Raw genomic sequence first — 24,169 nt, 5'->3', positions numbered from 1 at the left:
AGCCAGCTTTTTTACTCTCTTCTTTCACTTTCATCACCAGACTCTTCAGTTCCTCTTCACTTTCTGCCATTAGGGTGGTGTTATCTGCATATCTGAGGTTACTGATATTTCTCCTGGCAATCTTGATTCCAGCTTGTGCTTCATCCAGCCCAGTATTTTGCATGATGTACTCTGCATATAAGTTAAATAAATAAGGTGACAATATTCAAAAAAATAGGGGGAAATTGTGTTAATAACTTGGATGATATTATGTTATATAAGGAGTTCAGTTCAGCTCACTTCTGTTGCTCATTCATGTCTGACTCTTTGTGACCCCATGGACTGCAGTACACCAGGCTTCCCTGTCCATCATGAACTCCTGGAGCTTACTCAAACTCATGTCCATTGAGTCGATGATGCTCTCCAACCATCTTATCCTCTGTTGTCCCCTTTTAATCCTGCCTTCAATCTTTCCCAGCATCGGGGTCTTTTCAAATGAGTCAGTTCTTCCCATCAGGTGGCCAAAGTATTGGAGTTTCAGCTTCAGAAGTAGATGTTTTTCTGGAACTCTCTTGCTTCTTCCACTGAAGAACATACATCCAATGTATGTTGGCAATTTGATCTCTGGTTCCTCTGCCTTTTCTAAATCCAGCTTGAGCATTTAGAAGTTCAAGGTTCAAGTACTGTTGAAGCCTGGCTTGGAGAATTCTGAGTATTACTTTGCTAGTGTGTGAGATGAGCGCAATTGTGCAGTAGTTTGAGAATTCTTTGAGCTTGGAATGAAAACTGACCTTTTCCAGCTCTGTGGCCACTGCTGAGTTTTGCAAATTTGCTGGCATATTGAGTGCAGCACTTTCACAGCATCATGTTTTAGGATTTGAAATAGCTCAATTGGAATTTCATCACCATTAGCTTTGTTTGTAGTAATTTTTCCTAAGGCCCACTTGACTTTGCACTCCAGGATGTCTGGCTCTAGGTGACTGATCACACCATCGTGATTATCTGGGTCGTGAAGGTCTTTTTTGTACAGTTCTGTGTATTCTTGCCATCTCTTCTTAATATCTTCTATTTGTTAGGTCCATACAATTTCTGTGCTTTATCGAGCCCATCTTTGCATGAAATGTTCCCTTGGTATCTCTAATTTTCTTGAAGAGATCTCTAGTCTTTCCCATTCTGTTGTTTTCCTCTATTTCTTTGCATTGATCTCTTCCTTGCTATTCTTTAGAACTCTGCATTCAGATGTTTATATCCTTTCTTTTCTCCTTTGCTTTTCGCTTCTCTTCTTTCACAGCTATTTGTAAGGCCTCCCCAGACAGCCATTTTGCTTTTTTGCATTTCTTTTTCTTGAGAATGGTCTTGATCCCTGTCTCCTGTACAATGTCACAAACCTCCGTGCATAGTTCATCAGGCACTCTGTCTGTCATCTATAGTCCTTTAAATCTATTTCTCACTTCCACTGTATAATCATAAGGGATTTGATTTAGGTCATACCTGAATGGTCTAGTGGTTTTCCCTACTTTTCTTCAATTTAAGTCTGAATTTGGCAATAAGGAGTTCATGATCTGAGCCACAGTCAGCTCTCAGTCTTGTTTTTGCTGACTACATAGAGCTTCTCCATCTTTGACTGCAAAGAATATAATCAATCTGATTTCGGTGTTGACCATCTGGTGATGTCCATGTGTAGAGTCTTTTCTTGTGTTGTTGGAAGAGGGTGTTTGCTATGACCAGTGTGTTCTCTTGGCAGAACTCTATTAGCCTTTGCTCTGCTTCATTGCATACTCCAAGGCCAAATTTGCCTGTTACTCCAGGTGTTTCTTGATCTCTTACTTTTGCATTCCACTCCCCTATAATGAAAAGGACATCTTTCTTGGGTGTTAGTTCTAAAAGGTCTTGTAGGTCTTCATAGAACCATTCAACTTCAGCTTCTTCAGCATTACTGGTTGGGGCATAGGCTTGGATTACCGTGAAATTGGTTTGCCTTGGAAACGAACAGAAATCATTCTGTCGTTTTTGAGATTGCATCCAAGTACTGCATTTTGAACTCTTGTTGACCATGATGGCTACTCCATTTCTTCTAAGGGATTCCTGCCCACAGTAGTAGATATAATGGTCATCTGAGTTAAATTCGCCCATTCCAGTCCATTTTAGTTCACTGATTCCTAGAATGTCGACATTCACTTTTGCCATCTCCTGTTTGACCACTTCCAATTTGCCTCGATTCGTGGACCTAACATTCCAGGTTCCTATGCAATATTGTTCTTTACAGCATCAGACCTTGCTTCTATCACCAGTCACATCCACAGCTGGTATTGTTTTTGCTTTGGCCACATCCCTTCATTCTTTCTGGAGTTATTTCTCCAATGATCTCCAGTAGCATTTGGGCACTTACTGACCCAAATAACAATGTTGTGATAGTTTCAGGTGAACAATGAAGGGATTTAGTCACACATATACATGTATCCATTCTACCCCAAAGCCCCCTTCTATCTAGGCTACCAATAACATTGAGCAGAGTTCCATATGTTATAAAATAGTTCCTTGTTGGTTATCCATTTTTAAATATAGCAGTGTGTACATGACCATCTCAAAGTCCTTAATTGTCCCTTCCCCCCAGCAACCATAAGTTTGTTTTCTAATTTATGAGACTCTTTCTGCTTTGTAAGTACATTTATTTGTATCATTTCATTTTAGATTCCACATATAAGGTGTGTCATACAATATTTCTCCTTCTCTATCTGACTTACTTCACTCAGTATGACACTTTCTAGGTCCATCCATGTTGCTTCAAATGCATTATTTCACTCTTCTTAATGGCTGAGTAGTATTCCGTTGTATAGGTGAAAGGTTGTTGCTGACCCACAAAAAGATGCCAGAATTCTTGGCCTCCGGAGAAGAATTCAATCCTGGGCCAGAGACAAGTCTTGATCACTCAGAGCTTTTGTGTAATAAAGTTTTAATAAAGTATAAAGGAGATAGAGAAAGCTTCTGCCATAGGCATCAGAAGGGGGCAGAAAGAGTACCCCCCTGCTAGTTTTTAGCTGGATGTTATATAGTCACTCAGTTCAGTTCAGTTCAGTTCAGTCGCTCAAAGAGTTCGTGTCTGACTCTTTGTGACGCCATGAATCGCAGCACGCCAGGCCTCCCTGTCCATCACCAACTCCCGGAGTTTACAACTCGTGTTTATCCGGTCGGTGATGCCATCCAGCCATCTCATCCTCTTGTCCCCTTCTCCTCCTGCCCCCAGTCCCTCCCAGCATCAGGGTCTTTTCCAATAAGTCAACTCTTCTCATGAGGTGGCCAAAGTATTGGAGTTTCAGCTTTAGCATCAGTCCTTCCAATGAACACCCAGAACTGATCTCCTTTAGAATGGACTGGTTGGATCTCCTTGCAGTCCAAGGACTCGCAAGAGTCTTCTCCAACACCACAGTTCAAAAGCATCAATTCTTTGGTGCTAAGCTTTCTTCACAGTCCAACTCTCCCATACATACATGACCACTGGAAAAACCATAGCTTTGACTAGACGGACCTTTGTTGGCAAAGTAATGTCTCTGCTTTTCAATATGCTATCTAGATTGGTCATAACTTTCCTTCCAAGGAGTAAGCATCTTTTAATTTCATGGCTGCAATCACCATCTGCAGTGATTTTGGAGCCCAAAAAAATAAAGTCTGACACTGTTTCCACTGTTTCCCCATCTATTTCCCATGAAATGATGGGACCAGATGCCATGATCTTAGTTTTCTGAATGTTGAGCTTTAAGCCAACTTTTTCACTCTCCTCTTTCACTTTCATCAAGAGGCTTTTTAGTTCCTTTTCACTATATAGTCTCTGCTGCTGCTGCTGCTGCTGCTGCTAAGTCGCTTCAGTCGTGGCTGACTCTGTGCGACCCCATAGACGGCAGCCCACCAGGCTTCCCCGTCCCTGGGATTCTCCAGGCAAGAACACTGGAGTGGGCTGCCATTTCCTTCTCCAATGCATGGAAATGAAAAGTGAAAGTGAAGTCTCTCAGTCGTGTCCAACTCGTCGCGACCCCATGGACTGCAGCCCACCAGGCTCCTCCGTCCATGGGATTTTCCAGACAAAAGTACTGGAGTGGGGTGCCATTGTTTTCTCCGCTAGCAGTCTGTTCATGAAAGAAAAGAATGTCTTAAAACTCAGAATGGCACCAGGCCCCTCATGTATAAGATGTATTTTGGGAAAATCCTGGCACCAGATGAGTCATCCCAGGCGGTAAAATGATTGACTTGAATCTTGTAGAAGGGCAGATCATCATACAAATAGTTTCATTTACATAGATTAAGGGCACAATGTCTGAGTATAACATAATATTTTGTCAAGTCAGTTCTGAGCCATTAGGCAGAACCCACTTGAAGACAGAGTCTGGGATAATGCATAGAACATTAACATAGCTTAAGACAAACTTTTCTTTTCTTTTTTTTTTTTTTAAATAGTACCTTTGGTTTTATTTTTTTATTTTTTTACTTTACAATATTGTATTGGTTTTGCCAAACATCAACATGAATCCTCCACGGGTGTACACGTGTTCCCAATCCTGAACCCCCCTCCCACCTCCCTCCCCATACCATCCCTCTGGGTCACCCCAGTGCACCAGCCCCAAGCTTCCTGTATCCTGCATCAAACCTGGACTGGCGATTTGTTTCTTATATGATATTATACATGTTTTAATGCCCTTCTCCCAAATCATTCCCCCACTCCCTCTCCCGCAGAGTCCAAAAGACTGTTCTATACATCTATGTCTTTTTTGCTGTCTTGCAAAAATAACAGGGTTATCGTTACCGTCTTTCTAAATTCCATATATATGCGAAAACATATATATACCAATACAGTATACTGTATTGGTGTTTTTCTTTCTGGCTTACTTCACTCTGTATAATAGGCTCCAGTTTCATCCACCTCATTAGAACTGATTCAAATGTATTCTTTTTAATGGCTGAGTAATACTCCATTGTGTATATGTACCACAGCTTTCTTACCCATTCATCTGCTGATGGACATCTAGGTTGCTTCCAAGGACAAATATTTCCATAAGAGGAATGCATTGGTTAACTCAAGGTTTGAGAATAGTTAACTTCAGGTGGAACCAGGTGTCATTATGGCAACACAGTATTTTAAGAGAAACCTCTTTTAAAAAGAAAAAAAAATTTTGTATAGAGAAGGGGAAAAAAAAAATATATATATATATATATATCTCACTAGTTTGTTTCCTCCTGCCGCTTAAGAGAGATAAAAAATGTCTGACACTTGCAGCCTATTTCCTCCGTTTGGAGACCCCTGGCCTTCCTGCCTGTTACCCTCTCATATATGTACCATATCCTCTTTAGCCATTTCTCATTCAATGGACATTTAGTTTACTTTCATGTCTTGGCTGTTGTAAAGAGTGCTTCAGTGAACATTGGGGTGAATGTATCTTTTCAAATCATGTTATTCTCTGGATATATGCCCAGGAATGAGATTGTAGGGTCATATGGTAGTTTTTTTTTTTTTTTAAGGAACCCCATGCTGTTCTCCATAGTGACTCTACCAATTTACATTCCCACAAACAGTGTAGAAAGGTTTCTTTCTCTCCACACCCTCTCCAGCATTTATTGTTTGTGGATTTTTTGATGATAGTCATTCTGACTGATGTGAGGTGATATCTCATTGTAGTTTTGATTGGCATTTCTCTAATAATTAGCAGTGTTGACCATCTTTTTTTGTACCTACGGGCCATCTGTATGTCTTTTTTGAAGAAAAGCCTATTTAATTCTTCTGCCCATTTTTTGAGTGGGTTGTTTGTTTTTACACTGTTCATGAGCTGTTTGCAAATTTTGGAGACTAATCCTTTGTCAGTCACATCATTTGCAAATATTTTCTCCCAATCTGTGGGTTGTCTTTTCATTTTGTTTATTGTTTCCTTCGCTGTGCAAAAACTTTTGAGTTTAAATGGGTCCAATTTATTTATTTTGTTTTTATTTCCATTATTATAGGAGCTGTATTTTAAAAAACTGTTCCTGTGGTTTATGTCAGTGAATGTTCACCTATGTTTTCCTCTAGGAGTTTTATAGTGTCTGGTCTCATATTTAGGTTTTTAATCCATTTTATTTTTGTGTCTGGAGTTAAATAATGATCTATTTTCATTTTTTACATGTGGCTGTCCAGTTTTTCCAGCAACATTGAAGAGACTGTCTTTCCAACATTGTGCAATCTTGCTTCCTTTGTAATAGATTAATTGGCCATCAGTGCATGGGCTTATTTCTGGATTTTCTATCCTATTCCATTGATCTATTTTCTATTTTTGTGCCAGTATCATACTGTTTAGATGACTGTAGCTTTGTGGTATAGTCTGAAGTCAAGGAGCCTGATTCCTCCAGCTTTTTTTCTTTTTTAAGATTGATTTGGCTATATGAGAGTTCCAGAAAAATATCTACTTCTGCCTTATTGACTACACCAAAGTGGCTTAAAACTCAGCATTCAGAAAACTAAGATCATGGCATCTGGTCCCATCACTTCATGGGAAATAGATGGCGAAACAGTGAAAACAGTGTCAGACTTTATTTTGTTGGGCTCCAAAATCACTGCAGATGGTGATTGCAGCCATGAAATTAAAAGATGCTTACTCCTTGGAAGAAAAGTGTTGACCAACCTAGACAGCATATTAAAAAGCAGACACATTACTTTGCTGACAAAGGTCTCTCTAGTCAAAGCTATGGTTTTTCCAGTAGTCATGTATGGATGTGAGAGCTGGACTGTAAAGAAACCTGAGCACCGAAGAATTGATGCTTTTGAACTGTGGTGTTAGAGAAGACTCTTGAGAGACCCTTGGACTGCAAGGAGATCCAACCAGTCCATCCATAAGGAAATCAGTCCTGAATATTCATTGGAAGGACTGATGCTGAAGCTGAAACTCCAATACTTGGCCCACCTGCTAGGAAGAACTAACTCATTTGAAAAGACCCTGATGCTGGGAAAGATTGAAGGCAGGAGAAGAAGGGGACGACAGAGGATGATATGGTTGGATGGCAGCACTGACTCAATGGACATGAGTTTGAGTAAACTCCAGGAGTTCATTACGGACAGGGAGGCCTGGCCTGCTCCACTCCATGGGGTCACAAAGAGTCAGACACGACTGAGTACTGAACTGTGAGCTTGGCTATATGGGGACTTCTGTGTCTCGATACAAATTTTGAGATTTTTTGTTGTTGTTGTTCTAGTTCTGTGAAAAATGCCATAGTAATTTGATGGGGATTGTACTGAATTTGTAGATTGCCTTGGATAATATAGTTTTTGACAATATTGATTCTTCCAATCCACAAACATGGTATATCTTTTCATATGCTTATATCTCCTTCAATTTCTTTCATCAGCATCTTATAGTTTTGGAGTCACAGGTCTTTGTTTTGTCTCCTTAGGTATATTTATTCCTAGATATTTTATTCTTTTTTATCTTTGCCCATTTTTGAGTCAGATTCTTTTTTGTCATTGAGTTTTAGAATTTATATATATTAGTCTGGTGCAAATGTAATTTGGTTTCAGACCATGAATTTTAAATTGTTATAACTAGGCTCAAACACATCTTTATAAATCAAAATAGGAACCATTACAGTCAACACACTTTTGCCGGTGAGAAATAAGTTTGTTTATTCCTGTAGCATAAAAATCCACGCTTCGGGATTCAGTAACCTCTTGGAAAGAATTTTCCTCATCCTGCTTGTTTTGAAAGTGTTTTCTCTGCAAAAAGTTGTTGAGGTGCTTGAAAAAGTGCTAGTCAGTTGGCAAGAGGTCAGGTGAATATGGCAGATGAGGCAAAACTTTGTAGCCCAATTCGTTCAACTTTTGAAGTGTTGGTCGTGCAATGTGCTGTTGGGCATTGCCATGGAGAAGAATTAAGATCCCTTCTGTTGACCAATGCCGGTGGTAGGCATTGCAGTTTCAGTGCATCACATCAATTTGCTGAGTATACTTCTCAGATGTAATGGTTTCATCAAAATTCAGAAAGCTGTAGTGGATCAGATGGGCAGCAGGCCACCAAACAGTGAACATGACCTTTTTTTGGTGCAAGTTTTCTTTGGGAAGAAACTTTGGAGCTTCTTCTTGGTCCAGTCCCTGAGTTGGTCATCACTGACTGTCTTACACAATCCACTTTTTGTTGCACATCACAATCTGATCAAGAAATGTTCATTGCTATTGCATAGATTAAGAGAAGACAACACTTCAACAATTTTTTTTTTTTTTTTTTTGGTCAGCACATGAGGCATTCCACTTATTAAGCTTTTTCCCTTTCCAATTTGCTTCAAATACCGAATGACTGTAGAATGGTCAATGTTGAGTTCTTGGGCAACTTTTTATGTAGGTGTAAGAGGCTCAGCTTCAATGATGGCTCTCAATTTGTTGTTGTCAACTTCTGATGGCTGGCCACTATGCTTCTCATCTTCAAGGCTCTCATCTCCTTTGCGAGACTCCTTGAACCACAACTGCACTGTACATTCATTAGCACTTAGTGGGTCAAATGCACTGTTGATGTTGTGAGTTGTCTCTGCTGCTTTTATGACCCATTTTCAACTCAAATAAAAAAGCTCTTGAATTTACTTTTTGTCTAACATCACTTCCATAGTCCCAAATAAATATAAAATAAGCAGTAAGGAATAAGTCATTAGCAAAACAGCATATAGTGAGAAACATGCATTAAAATGATGTGCAATATAATCACATTTATTTAGAATGTATTCTAATATCAAACAGCAAATTTCAACAATGCAAAACTACAATTACTTTTTCACCACCCTAATATATTCTTGACATTAATTCTTTACTAGACTTTTGACTGGCAGATACTTTCTCCTATTCTATAAATTGCATTTTCACTCTGTGGAGATTGTCTTTGATGCATGAAAGTTTTTCATTTTTGTGAAGTACAATTTGCTTATTTTGCCTTTTGTTACTTATCCCTTTGGTATCATTAACAAATACATTGTTGTGAATCTTTTGTCCTATGTTTTCTTCTAAGGGTTTTATAGTTTTTGGTCTTTGACCCATTTTGAATGGTGTTAAGTAAGGGTCCAAATACCTATATCTCCCTCTCTTTTGGACCTCCTTCCATCTAGGTCACCACAGTGCATTAAGTAGAGTTCCCTGTGCTATACAGTATAGAACATGATGTTTTGATATGTGTATACATTGTGAAATAGTAACCACAATAAAGCTAATTAACATATCCATCACTTCACACAGTTACCATTTTCTTTTTTGGTGATGAGAACACTTGAGATCTACTATTCTACATCATTTCAAATTTACAATACATTATTATTAATTATAGTCACCATACTACACTTGTGAAAAACTGTAGAACTTACTTAACACCATTCAAACTGGATCAGAGACCTAAATATAAGAACTAAAACTATAGGTTGTGTTTTTACTCTGTGGATATTGTCTTTTGATGCATGAAAGTTTTTAATTTTCATGAAGTACAATTTGCCTATTTTGCCTTTTGCTACTTATGTATATGTATAATCTATTCATTTTGCTATACAGTAGAAACTAGCACAACATTGTAAAGCTACTATGAAAGTGAAAGTCGCTCAGTCATGTCTGAATCTTTGCAACCCCATAAACTACACAGTCCATGGAATTCTCTAGGCCAGAATACTGGAATGGGTAGCCTTTCCCTTCTTTAGGGGAATCTTCCCAACCCAGGGGTCGAACCCAGGTCTCCCTCATTGCAGGTGGATTCTTTACAAGCTGAGCTACAAAGCTAATATACTCAAGTAAAAATTTTTTGAAAATCATATTCTATACCCTTAATATTTATAATTTTCACTTGTCAATCACACTTAAATTGGAAAATAAATGAAGATAAATAGAAAGTAAATGGCAGATGTTAGATATAAACTCAAATATATCACTAATTACACTACATGTAAATAGACTAAAAACAATTCATATGCTTGTAAGAGAGTATGTCTATGTGTGTGGGAAAATTTTTCATCAGGGTTATCTCTAGGTATTGGAACTATTTTCCTTCCTTTTTTTTGTATTTTGTAGTGTTTTCCTAATGGAAATTATTACCAATAAATAAAATATGAAGAATAAAAATTTTAGAAAAATGACAGAGAATTTTTTTCCTTAGATTATAATTACTTGTGTATATTTTTTCATTCTTCTTAAGCATCCATACCAAAAGACAAAGCTTTGGACATAGGCACTAAATGGAAAATGTAAGGATTTTTTTTAAAAAAACCTACTATCCAAAGTCCCTATCATTTCATAACATAAAGAACACCTTAACATCCAAAGGAGAGTTATTATCTTTGACTTAAGATAAGTGCTTTTACTTGAATAAATTCAGCTTAATGAAACACAATATGTTATAATTGTTTTTCTCATCTTACCACAGAATGGTAGAAACTTTGCCATGAATTGGCATCAGTCCTCTGACTGGTTTGTTGAGAGCCAATATTATCATACTTGGGCTTCCCTGGTGGCTCAAATGGTAAAGAATCTGCCTGCAATGTGGGAGACAAGGGTTCAATCCCTGGGTCAGGAAGCTCCCCTGAAGAAGGGAATGGAAACCCACACCAGCATTCTTGCCTGGAAAACCCCATGGACAGAGGAGACTAGAGGGCTACTGTCCATGGGGTCACTTAGAACTGGACAGGACTGAGTGACTAATACTTCCACTTTCACATTATCATACTGCTTTTATACAATATACTTAACAATCAGTAAGAAAGATCAAAGAGTCCTCCAAATTTGGAAATTTGTTTGCTATTTGACAAATAAAATAGATTGAAGGTATAGTCAAAGTAAAATATTTTGTGCTTTTTGTGTGTATATGTGTGTATTTAGGGTCAATAAGCTGGCAGATTCTGAGATGGAGATTCAATCTATCCAGTCTTCTCTTTTGATGACCCAAAGAGGACAAAACAGGGATCAGAGTAGGAGAGTATTCAGAAATCATGAAGGACCAGTTATTCCCAGATTAAATGAAATTGCTAACATTAAATTTAATACTGGGGTGAGTATATTCATTAAGAATGTAAAACTAGTATATTTGGCTTGGGTGTATATACCACCTGAACCTAAAAGATGTTTGGAGTATGACCATAGGAGAGTCAAGGAGATAAGGAATAGTCTGTACTACAACTCCATTAACTTCCTGATGCAGGAGAAATGGGCTTTAAATAAAGACCACAGCTATGTCACTTTCACCATTGTTATTTCTCAGAATCACTGAGAGGTTCTCCTAATTTTCTAATAAATTTTCCCTTTATTTGGTTCTAACAAGATCCAAGATTTACTTTTAGAAGATACTGGTTGATCAGATTAGGGGCATTTTCTCACTATGAACCATTGTTAGTATACTAAATAAAGTAAAAGACAGTAGTTGTATGCAAGTTTTATGGGGATAGTTCCCTTAAAAAAGAGAGATGGAAAGATTATGGTTTGATGTTAAATTAAATAAATAAATATAATTTTTTCCAATCAGAAATAATACAAATATATTAATGAATAAAATCACCTTGACAAGATTTTCAGTGTAGTTAGGTAAGAAACCAGATGTTAAAAACTTTTCCATACCATTTTGTTTTCTTTGGTTAAATTCAAGAATATATTTGTATAATATGTGTTTATCTTTTGCTATAAAAATTTTAAGCATTGAATTTCAATTTGAATGTCTTCCTTGGATCACGAGTAATTCTGATGCTATATTCTTCTCCTCTTTTTAGTTTCCACTTTACCGCCAGCAATTTCATTCCATGTTTTTGAAGAGAGCACTATTCAATTGGCGCAGTTGGAAGTTGACATTGCTACATATATCAATAATTTTGTTTGTCACTACTTACCTTTTAACAACTCTAAACTTGTATTATATTATGCCTGCCAGAGAAATGGACTTAAGTCAATATGGTCAAACAATTGTGCCTTACTCAATTTCTGGGAATTCTGTTTTGGCTCTAAATATCATAAGTAACCTTGAGATTTTTTTAAAGCTTAAGAATCAAGAACTTCAGGAAGTACAAGGTAAGACCTGTAGGAAAAAAGAGACCGCTGCTATATGAACACCTACATGTATCACTAGCAAAGAAAGAAGTTAACTATGCTATCTAGCTACCCATTTCTTTCTTTTCCTACTAACTACCAGTATCTTCAGTTCAGTTCAGTTCAGTTCAGTCGCTCAATTGTGTCCGACTCTTTGTGACCCCATGAATCGTAGCACGCCAGGCCTCCCTCCATCACCAACTCCCAGAATTTACTCAAACTCTTTTCCATCGAGTCGTTGATGCCATCCAGCCATCTCATCCTCTGTCGTCCCCTTCTCCTCCTGCCCCCAATCCCTCCCAGCATCAGGGTCTTTTCAAATAAGTCAGCTCTTTGCATCAGGTGGCCAAAGTATTGGAGTTTCAGCTTCAACATCAGTCCTTCCAATGAACACCCAGGACTGATCTTTAGGATGGACTGGTTGGATCTCCTTGCAGTCCAAGGGACTCTCAGGAGTCTTCTCCAACACCACAGTTCAAAAGCATCAATTCTTTGGCACTCAGCTTTCTTCACAGTCCAACTCTCACATCCATACATGACCACTGGAAAAACCATAGCCTTGACTAGATGGACCTTTGTTGGCAAAGTTATGTCTCTGCTTTTTATTTAATTTTTTTTCTAGTTTCTAATGTGTTTTATTTTCATGCTTTGCAGTAATACATTCATGCTCAATTTATACCAGAGTTAGTCACAGAATTCTTTATAAAGATAAAGCCAAGTTATATTTAATCTTATCTTTTAAGCTGTATCAGCACGACATTCTGTAAAACTGGAAGTTACTAATGCAGTGTACCAATAAAATATGGACAAGAGATATTTTAAGTCTCTAGTGGAAGAAAAGATTACTTCATTAACCATACACATATATTTTGATATATTCAGCTTGTATAGATCTATATTATCTGATTGATGTATGCTATCTAGGTTGGTCATAACTTTCCTTCCAAGGAGTAAGCATCTTTTAATTTCATGGCTGCAATCACCATCTGCAGTGATTTTGGAGCCCCAAAAAATAAAGTCCGACACTGTTTCCACTGTTTTCCCATCTATTTTCCATGAAGTGATGGGACCAGATGCCATGATCTTCGTTTTCTGAATGTTGAGCTTTAAGCCAACTTTTTCACTCTCCTCTTTCACTTTCATCAAGAGGCTTTTTAGTTCCTCTTCACTTTCTGCCATGAGGGTGGTGTCTTAGAGGCAGCTAAACCAAAAATCAAAAATGTACACTTTACAGCAGCTGGGCACAAAAGTTGATCATTAATGGAAGCATTCTGGCTGAAGTGGTCTTTCAGCTAATTGTATCACCTTTCAAAGGATATCACTTTAAGGAAAAACCAGGATGCCACAGGGCAATGTGGCCACTGTGACTTCATCCCTTGTTTGTCAGGTAACCATAATGGGCCATTTTTAAACAATATGCTATGAGCCAGCCCCTTGTGAACCCTAACACAAACCTGCATCTCTTGCATCTCCTACAGTGACAGGAAATTTTTTTTTTTTAACCACAAGACCACCTGGGAAGCCCAGAAATTAGGCCAAAACCTAGTGGATGGAGAATTTTGAATACTTTGTATGATTGAATGAGTCCATTCTTCCACAAAAGCAACAGAAATACTTGGAAAATAATTCTTAAAAATCAACCAACTTACAATACTGGAAATTAAGCAAAAGCATAGAACAAGCTAAAAAGTGTCTATTTTAAAAACTACTGAATCTCTATTTAAAAAAAAAATAGTAAAATCTGTGACACTTTAACTATTCCTAGCTATGGATTTTCTAGCAGTTACGTACTGATGTAAGAATTAGACCACAAAGAAGACTGAGCACTGAAGAATTGATGCTTTCGAACTATGGTGCTGGATAAGCCTCTTGAGAGTCCACTGGACAGCAGCAAGGAGATCAAACCAGTCAGTCCTAAAAGAAATCAACCCTGAATATTCATTGGAAGGACTGATGTTGAAGCTGAAGCTCCAATACTTTGGCCACCTGATGTGTAGAGCCGACTCACTAGAAAAGACCCTGAGGCTGGGAAAGACTGAGGGAAAGAGGAGATGAGGGCAACAGATGATAAGATGCTTGGATGGCATCATTCACTCAATGGACATGAGTTTGAGCAAACTCTGGAAAATAATTAAGGACAGGAAATCCTGGCATGCTGCAGTTCATGGGGTTGCAAAGGGTCGGACACAACTTAGTGACTGAATAACAACAGTTCCTATGGTTCTCCGTCCCCTCAGTGGTGTGGTATCCATGAAAGCCAGAACCTCACAGTTGATGGAAAGAACTGATCTCTTCAGAGCCCTGTTAAAAGTCCCATTTATGAGGATTGTCAATACTTTGACTGAAATAGAAGCTCAAAAACTCTATTCCCAAGGCATTATTCCTACTGAATTTAAATTAGGGCTCAACTCTTTAGGAAAAATCCCTAACCCCAGGGAATTATTTAAAGCAATAGAAATCCGCTGGTAATAGCACCACAGGTAGCTAAGGCTGTGCTTTCAGTTGGGTCAAATAAGAGCTTACCCAGAAAGCAATTTTAAAGGAATACCTGGAGAGCTAGATGACCATAGTGGACTTTAAAGTCCTGATATTCCTGCAGACCTAGAAAGCTCAGAATGGTAGTATGTATGGCCAGAAATAACCTAGGAAATGAGAAGAATCCAGTCACTTACTTCTAGTTGATGTTGAGGCCCTACACACGCAAGCAATGAAAGTTGAGGCGGACTTGTAAGCTGCCTGAAATTTGAAGGTGTGCCTTTGTTCAAAGATCTCCTTGGCCAAGGGTGGTAGATTTACTGGCTCTAGATATTTAAAAGAATCTTTTAGCTAGTTGCTAAATTATATTGATTTAAGACTGACCCCTAGAAGACAGGCTTAAAGGCCAGAATTTTTTTTAAGTTCATCAGAGAAATAAGTGGCTTCATACTGTAGAGAATACAGAATCTACAGAACTGTCCACAGAAGTCATTAAGCAAATGAGTAGCAGCAACAACAACAAAATTAACAGTAACAACACACAGGGAAGTTCAGATACCAGAGTTGATACACTATCCTATATGCCCAGTTTTCAACAACAACAGAATGAGAAGAGAAAGAGTAATGGGCTGAATTGTGTCCCTTCAAAATTCATATGCTAAGCCCTACCTCCAATATCTCAAAATGTGACTGCGTTTGGATATTAGATCTTTAAAAAAGTAATTAATTTAAAAGTCTTCAAGAGTGGTTCCAATGTGCAGATGAGGTTAGAACCATAGAATCAGAGGAACTCCAGGCTCAGGGATGCCAGGCACAGATGTGGGAGGAAATAAGGGGCTCCTCTAAAAATAGGGAGATTGAGAAAAAGGTGGGCTTCTGGTTCAAGATTGCAAAGTAGAAGGATGTGAACTCATCTCCTCCTTTAAGAGGACCAGAATCATAACTAGTCGTTGAACAATCATTGACAGGAGGGCATGGGAACCACCAGAAAAAGTCACCCATGTCCAAAGACAAGAAGCCACGAGATAGTAGGAGGAGCACAATCACAATAAAATCAATCCCATACCTGCCAGGTGGGTGACCCACAAACTGGAGAACAATAATCCCAAAGAAGTTTTCCCACTGTTGCAAAGGTTCTGAGCCCCACATCAGCCTTCACAACCTGGGAATCTGACAAAGGAACTGGGAATCAACAGGGAATTTGACCTTGAAGGCCAGAAGAATTTGGTTATAGGACTTCCACAGGACTGGAAGAAATAGAGACTTCACTCTTGGAGGGAAAAAACAATCTTGCTGTAACCAAGACCCAGGGAAAAGGAGCAGTGACCCCACAAGAGACTGACCCAGACCTACCTGCTAGTGTTGGAGGTTCTCCTGTGGAGGCATGGGTCAGCAAGTTCTCACCACAAGGACAGAGACATTGGCAACAGCAGTCCTTTAAGGTCCTGCTTGGTATAAGAACTCCTGGAGATCACCATTAACCCTACCATAGAGCCCATAGACCCCCAGGGCTGGGTCACCCCAGGTCAAACATCAAACAGAAAAGGAATACAACCACACCCATCAGCAGGTAATTGTGTTAAAGCTTTATTGAGCAACACCCACCAGAGCAACACCCAGTTTTTCCTACCACCAGTTTCTCCCATCAAGAAGCTTACACAAGCCTCTTAGCCTCATCCACCAAAGGGCAGACAGAAGAAGCCAGAAGAACCACAATTTCACAGTGTTAGAACAAAAACCACATTACAGAAGGTTAATCAGGATGAAAAAGCAGAGAGTTATGTCCCAAATGAAGGGATAAGATAAAACCCCAGAACAACAATTAAATGAAGTGGAGATAAGCAACCTTACAGGAAAAGAATTCAGAATCGTGATAGTGAAGATGATCCAGGACCTCAGAAACAGAATGGAGAAGATGCAAGAAATGTTTACCAAAGGCCTTCAAGAACTAAAGAACAAACAAATAGAGATGAACAATACACTAGAAGGAATCAATAGCAGAATAACTGAGGCAGAAGAATGAAGTGACCTGGAGGACAGAATGGTAGAAAACACTGCCACGGAACAGAATATTTGGGGTGCGGGGGTGGGGGGGGATGAAGAGAAATGAAGACAGCATATGAGATGACTGGGACAACATTAAATGCACCAACAATCACATTATAGGGGTCCTAGAAGGAGAAGAGAGAGAGAAAGGACTTGAGAAAATATTTGAAGGCATAGTAGCGGAACACTTTCCTAACATGGGAAAGGAAATAGTTAACCAAGTCCAGGAAGTGCAGAGAGTCCCAGGCAAGATAAAACCATGGAGGGAAACACTGACACATAGTAGTCAAACTGACAAAATATAAATACAAAGATAATATATTAAAAGCAATAAGGGAAAAATGATAAATAGCATACAATGGAACTCCCATAGCTGATTTCTCAACAGAATCTCTACAAGCCAGAAGTGAATGACATGATACATAAAATGATGAAAGGGAAGAAGCTACAATCAACAATTTTCTACCCAGCAAAACTTGTTGAGATTTGATGGAGAAATCAAAAGCTTTCCAGACAAGCAAAAGTTAAGAGAATTCAGCATCACCAAACCTGTTTTACAGCAAATGCTAAAGGGAACTTCTCAAGGCAGAAAACACAAGAGTAGGGAAAAACTTACACAAAATAAACTCAAAACAATTAAGAAAAGTGTAATAGGATGATACTTATCGATAATTAGGGCTTCCAATGTCATGCTAGTTGTAAAGAACCCGCCTGCCACTGCAGGAGGCATAAGAGATATGGATTTGATCCCTGGGTCAGGAAGATCCCCTGGAGTAGGAAATGGCAACCCACTCCAGTGTTCTTGTCTGAAGAATCCCATGGACAGGGGAGCCTGGTGGGCTGCAGTCCATGGGGTTGCTAAGAGTTGGACACAATGAGCAGCTTAGCACATACCACATCACTCTACTTAACCCCCCAAATTGTATATAATTATTCTATATCTTTAGGTTAATCATGTTCCCATTATGGCTTGCAATATAATTATCTTTTATTTTTTAGTCTGGCTATTGACTGTGAAAGCTGATAAACATCTTTTATTATTGTGATTATGTCACTATTAATATTATTCACTTAATACAATTGTATCATGATTGGTCAATAGAAAATAATAGAATTGTATATCACCAAAAAAAACTTTAATAGAAAAATCTGTAATCACTTTTTAAAATCCAGATGCATAGCAGAATTACCTTGGAATTTTTTTGAAAAACACAAATGTCCAGATATTGCTTTTGTCTCCAAAGATCCTGATGTGTTTCTAATGAGCAGCCATGTATAACAAAAACTGGACTATATGATTATCTTTTACTTTCATCTAGCTTGTTCCACTTTTTCTATTTCATATTCAGTGCTCCCGTTTCATTTCATTTATGTTTTCCAATTTCTTGATCTCTTGTCTCTTTTTTTGATGTCCTTTCTTATGCCTTTATCAAGCATAGTAGAAAGCTTTTGCATACTTGTATATATATATATACACACACACACACACACACACATCCATGGGAGTTTCCAGGCAGGAGTACCAGAGTGGGGTGCCATTGCCTTCTCCGATATATATATATATTATGTATAATATAATATATGTATTTTATAAAACATGAATTTCTTCCTAGCTAAAAAATTTAACATTTTGGTTCCACTTGTTTGCCTTACTATGAATAGAAAGGTAGATTTCTAATTTAAAAAAAATAGATACACAACTAGCAATGAATGTTTACTGTATAGCACAAGCAGCTGTAGTCAATATCTTGTAATAACCTATAATGGAAATAATATGAAAAATAAATGTGTATATATTAAAGAAAAAAAAAAGAAGTAATTAATTTAAACTGAAATTATTAGAGCAGACCTTTATCCAGTGACTGGTCTCCTTTTAAGAGGCTGAAATTAAACTCAATCTTAGCCAAAGGCTGAGAACCAATAAGGACACGGGTATACATACATAGAGGAAAGACCATGTGAAAGCACAAGGACAAGAAAGCCATTTATGACCCCAGGGGAGAGATCGCAGAAGAAACTCACCCTGCCAGCACCTTGGTCTTGGACTTCTAGCCTCTAGAACTGTAAAAAAACACATTTCTAAGTCACCCAGGCTATGGTACTTTATTTTGACAGTCCCAGAAAACTAAAATAGAAACAGAAGAGTGTACCCATATGCCGGGGGAAAGAGAGCCAGTGGATAATGTACTTGAGGAAAGGCAAATGTTGAACTTAGTATACAGAGACAATTTGTTGTGCAGTCAGTCATGTCTAACTCTTTGAGACCCCATGGACTGCAGCACACCAGGCTTCCCTGACATTCACTATCTCCGAGAGTTTGCTCAAACTCATGTCCATTGAGTTGATGATGCCATCCAACCATCTCATCCTCTGTCATCCCCTTCTTCTCCTGCCCTCAATCCTTCCCAGTATCAGGGTCTGTTCCAAAGAGTCGGCTGTCACATCAGGTGGCTGAAGTGTTGGCGCTTGAGCTTCAGCATTAGTCCTCCCAATGAATATTCAGAATTGATTTCCTTTAGGACTGACTGGTTTGATCTTGCTGTCCAAGGGATTCCCAAGAGTCTTCTCCAGGACCACATTTTGAAAGCATCAAGACTATAAATCAGCTATTACAAATATTTTCAACAAACTAAAGGAAATATGTTTAAAAAATAAAGGAATGTATGGCAACTTCATCTCTCCATAAAGAGAATTTTAATGAAGAAATATAAATAAAAATTTCAAATGGAAATTCTGTAGTTGGAAAACATAACTGAAATGAAAATTTCACCAGAGGGACCCAATGATAGATTTGAATTGGCAGAAAAATGAATTGCTAAATTGAAGATAGTTAATAAAGGTGATCCAATCTGTGAAACAGAAAGATGGGAAGGAACAGCTTCTGAGACATGGAACAACATCAAGCATGCCAACACAGGCATAATGGGAGAACCAGGAGGCAAAGAGACTGATAAAAGGGCAGAAAAGTATTTGAGGAAATAATGACTGAAGACTTCCCAAATATGGAAGACTTTCCCAAATATTAATGGAAAACATTAATCTTCACCTCCAAGACATTTAATGAATTCTAAGTATGGTAAACTGAAAAATAATCACACCTAACACAATATAATTTAACTGGTAAAAGTCAAAAGGAAATCTTGAAAGCAAAGGAGGAAAATAATATTAACTAAAAAAAGGTCATTAAAAAGAAAATTTTTTAATTTTGATATATTCACATGATGACATATCATATAGTAATAAAAAAACATAAAATTTACCCAAAACAGCATGAATGAATATTAGAAATAGAGTGTTGAATTGGAAAAAAATAATAAAAAGACTACTTAAAATTTTATATTCTTTTCAGAAGGCTCAAAACCAAATACCACTAAACAACATATTGCAGTGGAAGTAGGAGGTGCTCTGTACAGTCAGCAATAAGACCTAGAGCTGACTGTGGCTCAGACCATGAGCTTCTTACTACAAAATCCAGACTTAAATTGAAGAAGGTAGGAAAAACCACTAAGTCATTCAGGCATGACCTAAATCAAATTCATTGTGATTACACAGTGGAAGTGAATTCGATTTAAGGGATTAGATTTGGTAGACAGAGTGCCTGAAGAACTATGGATGAAGGTTCATAACATTGTACATGAGGCAGTGATCAAAACCATCCCAAAGGAAAAGAAATGCAAGAAGTCAAAATGGTTGATTGAGGAGGCTTTACAAATAGCCAAGGAAAGGAAAGAAGAGAAGTGAAAGGCAAGGGAGAATGGGAAAAATAACCCAACTGAATGAAGAGTTCCAGAGAATAGGAAGGAGAGATAAAAAGTTTTTCTTAAATGAACAATGCAAAGAAATGAAGGAAAACAACAGAATGGGAAAGACTATAGATCTCTTCAAGAAAATTGGAGATATCAAGGGAATATTTCTTGCAAAGATGGGCATGATAAAGGACAGAAATGGTAAGAATCCAACAGAAGCAGAAGAGATTAAAAAGAGGTGGCAAGAATACACAAAAGAACTATACAAATAAATTTTTGATATAAAAAAAAAGAACTATACAAAAAATATCTTAATGACCCAGATAACCACGATGGTGTGGGTACTCCCCTAGAGCCAGATATCTTGGAATGTAAAGTCAAGTGGGCCTTAGGAAGAATTACTACAAACAAAGTTAGTGGAGGTGATGGAATTCCAGCTGAGCTATTTCAAATCCTAAAAGATGATGCTGTTGAAATGCTACACTCAATATGTCAGCAAATTTAGAAAAATCAGCAGTGGCCACAGGACTGGAAACCATCAGCTTTCATTCCAATCCCAAAGAAGAACAATGTCAAAGAATGCTCAAACTACCACAAAATTGCACTCATCTCACATGAGACCAAGGTAATGCTCAAAATCCTTTAAGCTGGGCTTCAGCAGTACATGAACCAAGAACTTCCAGGTGAACAAGCTGGGTTTAGAAATGGCAGAGAAACCAGAGATCAAATTGCCAACATTCATTCCATCAGAGAGAAAGCAAGAGAATTCTAGAAAAACATCAACTTCTGGTTCATTGACTATGCTAAAGCCTTTGACTGTGGATCACAACAAACTTTGGAAAATTCTTAAAGAGACTGGAGTGCCAGACCACCTTACCTGTCTCCTAAGAAACCTGTATGCAGGTCAAGAAGTAACAGTTAGAACCAGACATAGAACAACTGACTGGTTCACACTGGGAAAGGAGTATGTTAGGGCTGTATACTGTCACCCTGCTTATTTACTTCTATACAGAAAACACCATGTGAAATGCCAAGCTGGCTGAATCACAAGCTGGAATCAGGATTGCTAGGAGAAAAATCAACAACCTCAGATATGTAGATGATACCACTCTATGGTAGAAATTGAGAGGAGCTAAAGAACCTCTTGAGGAGAGTAAAAGAGAAGAGTGAAAAAAACTGGTTTGAATTCAACATTCAAAAAAATATGATCATGGCATCTCTCTCATCACTTCACAGCAAATAGGATAAGTGAAATAGTAAAACAGAAAACAGAAAAAGTGGAAGAAGTGACATATTTTATTTTCTTGGGCTCCAAAGTCACTGTGGATGGTGACTGCAGCCTTGAAATTAAAAGACATTTGCTCCTTGGAAGGAAAGCTATGATAAACCTAGACAGCATATTAAAAAGCAGTGACATCACTTTGTTGACAATGGTCCATATATTATTGATACCAACAACTGGTACACTATAAAATATATATTTAACACAAAATGCATACTTGCATAATAGAAGAACAAAAAGGAGATAAAACATATAGAAAACACAAAGCAAAATGTCAGTTATAAATACTAGAATATCAGTAATTATATTAAATATAAATGCATTAAACAATCCAATCAGAAGGTTTTTCAGACTGGAATTTTTAAAATCTAACTTAGATGAAAGATTAAAGGGGTGGGGTGAGGACATGGATTACCAAAACTCACAACAGCATCAAAAAGAATAATGTACATACAAAAAAATGTAAGAAGAGGTGCAAGACTTGTACACTGAAAGTTATAAATACTGAGGAAAATTAAAGTTCTAGATACATGAAGAGATATTCCATATCATGGATTGGAATACTGAATATCATTAAGATAGAAAATTTCCCCAAATGGATCTATACAGTCAACGCAGTTCCTATCCAAATTTCAGCAGACATTTTTGCTGAAATGGACAAGTCAATCCTCAAATGTATGAGGAAATGTAAATGACCTAGAAGAACCAAAATAATTTTGGAAAAAAAAAAACAACAACAACTATGTTTGTTTTAGACAAAATAGAGCAAGAAATTCTTAGTAGTTTACTGTTTTTTCAAGTTGTAAACTTATAGTAGGGATTACTGATGGTGCAGAATTCCTGAGGAGATTTGAAGTAGTCATTGTGGGAATTGGAAAGGGAAGAGACAATGGGGAAAAGTTTTGGTCTTTCCACTTTGACATAAGTAGTAGGAGACTTATTACATACTGACTAATCAATTTATTTCTTTATTCTAGGTAATGTGATAAAACACATAAAGGAAAGTAAAGAGTATCGTGACTTCTCCCTGACTGCATTTTCCATTGAGGTTGAGAAAAACAACACAGTATTTACTATTTTTTTCAATAATGAGGCGTACCATTCAGCTGCAACATCCCTAGCGGTGTTTGACAATGTTCTTTTCATGTCACTTTCTGGCCCCAATGCTTCCATTAAAGTCTCCAACAAGCCTCAACCTCTCCCTCATTATGGTTCTAACATAGTGTATGTATGATTGACTTTCCTTTTACTGGAATTGAGCCTTGATATATACCCTTGTTAAGTGGCAATGTACATATGAAAATAACTACTGAAATTTGCATTTTATACTTTCATTATTTATTCCATTTTTTATTTCATTTTCTGTAGGCCTACAAATGGATCACAAGTAGTATTATGTTTGGCTTTTGGCCTGGCTGTTGTGATTAGTAGTTTTTGCCTTCAGACAGTGACTGAGAGAGCTACTAATGCAAAGCACATCCAGTTTGTGAGTGGAGTCTATTTACTGGCTTATTGGCTCTCTGCTTTGCTCTGGGATCTCATCTACTTCTCCATTGCCTGCTGCTTCCTACTGGTGAGTGTTAGCTGAATTTGTACAAAGGCTCATTTTTTTTTATGTCTCCCACAGGAAATTTCTATTCAATTAATTGTATCCTGAAATAAAACTTAAAGAAATTTGAAACTACTTTGGCCTATTATGCCAGATAATATATTGTGAAAACCTTATTATGGAAATGTACTACCTCATGTTCTTTCAATTGGAAAAAAATAGTTTTCTTTGAAAACTCTCTCTTGAATTGGCTTCCCATGTAATTGCTCAGCATAATGCCCAAGGCCCAAAACTAAAGGGAAAAGAGCTATTACTTGTAACTTGTCCCTCACTAATCATACAGATAAGTCACTGCCACTAATTCCCAATGCTGAGTTCTCTGGACTGTAGCACACAATTTAGAATCATGACTTAAGCGAGGGTTTCTGTTACTCTTCACAGTCTCCCATTCATGCCGCAAATCCAAAATGGCTAGATCTGCAAAGCAGAACTAACTTTGACTCAGACACCCAATTTTAGATATTGAGACTAAAGAGCAAGCATGTAAGGATGTTACAGTGTCCTTTGATGTAATGATTTTCTCATTAGTGAACTTGGCAATGTCTTTTACTTTGTATGCATATCTGAAGGTGAGGTAGATGTGAAGTTGTATAGGTACTAAAGGGATAGACACATGAGTAAAGGAGGTAAGGTTTTTTTATGTACCAAAGTTATAAAAGAAAGTGAAAGTGTTAGTCACTCAGTTGTGTCTGACTCTTTCCGACCCCATGGACTGTAGCTCACCAGGCTCCTCTGTCCATGGAATTCTGCAGACAAGATACTGGAGTGGATTGCCATTTTCTCCTCCAGGAGATCTTCCCTACCCAAGGATTGAACCTCGGCCTCTTGCACTGCAGGCAGAAGGTTTACTATCTGAGCCACCATAGCGAGTGGCTACAAGAGGTATGGTGGGCTTAAATATGAGTAAGACAATGTTTCAGCCCTCAAATAGTTCACTGTTCAGCAATGGACATATAAAATAGGTGGCTAATTCTACTATAAAAGATGAGCTA

At 37.8% G+C, this 24,169-nt stretch overlaps 1 protein-coding gene across 1 annotated transcript in view; it reads left to right on the top strand.

Annotated features, from left to right (window-relative positions):
* Positions 1-24,169, top strand: part of LOC102404003 (phospholipid-transporting ATPase ABCA3) — a 219,365-nt gene that overhangs the window by 129,895 nt on the left and 65,301 nt on the right. The window contains exons 17-20 of the mRNA XM_044935836.2: positions 10,826-10,994; positions 11,707-12,001; positions 22,546-22,792; positions 22,937-23,141. Of these exons, the coding sequence (XP_044791771.2) occupies positions 10,826-10,994; positions 11,707-12,001; positions 22,546-22,792; positions 22,937-23,141 (916 nt within the window). The remainder of the gene's footprint in view (positions 1-10,825; positions 10,995-11,706; positions 12,002-22,545; positions 22,793-22,936; positions 23,142-24,169) is intronic.

The sequence above is a fragment of the Bubalus bubalis genome, chromosome 24 (assembly GCF_019923935.1).
Source record: "Bubalus bubalis isolate 160015118507 breed Murrah chromosome 24, NDDB_SH_1, whole genome shotgun sequence".
Lineage (NCBI taxonomy): Eukaryota > Metazoa > Chordata > Mammalia > Artiodactyla > Bovidae > Bubalus > Bubalus bubalis.
This window is presented reverse-complemented; position numbering and strand designations above follow the sequence as displayed.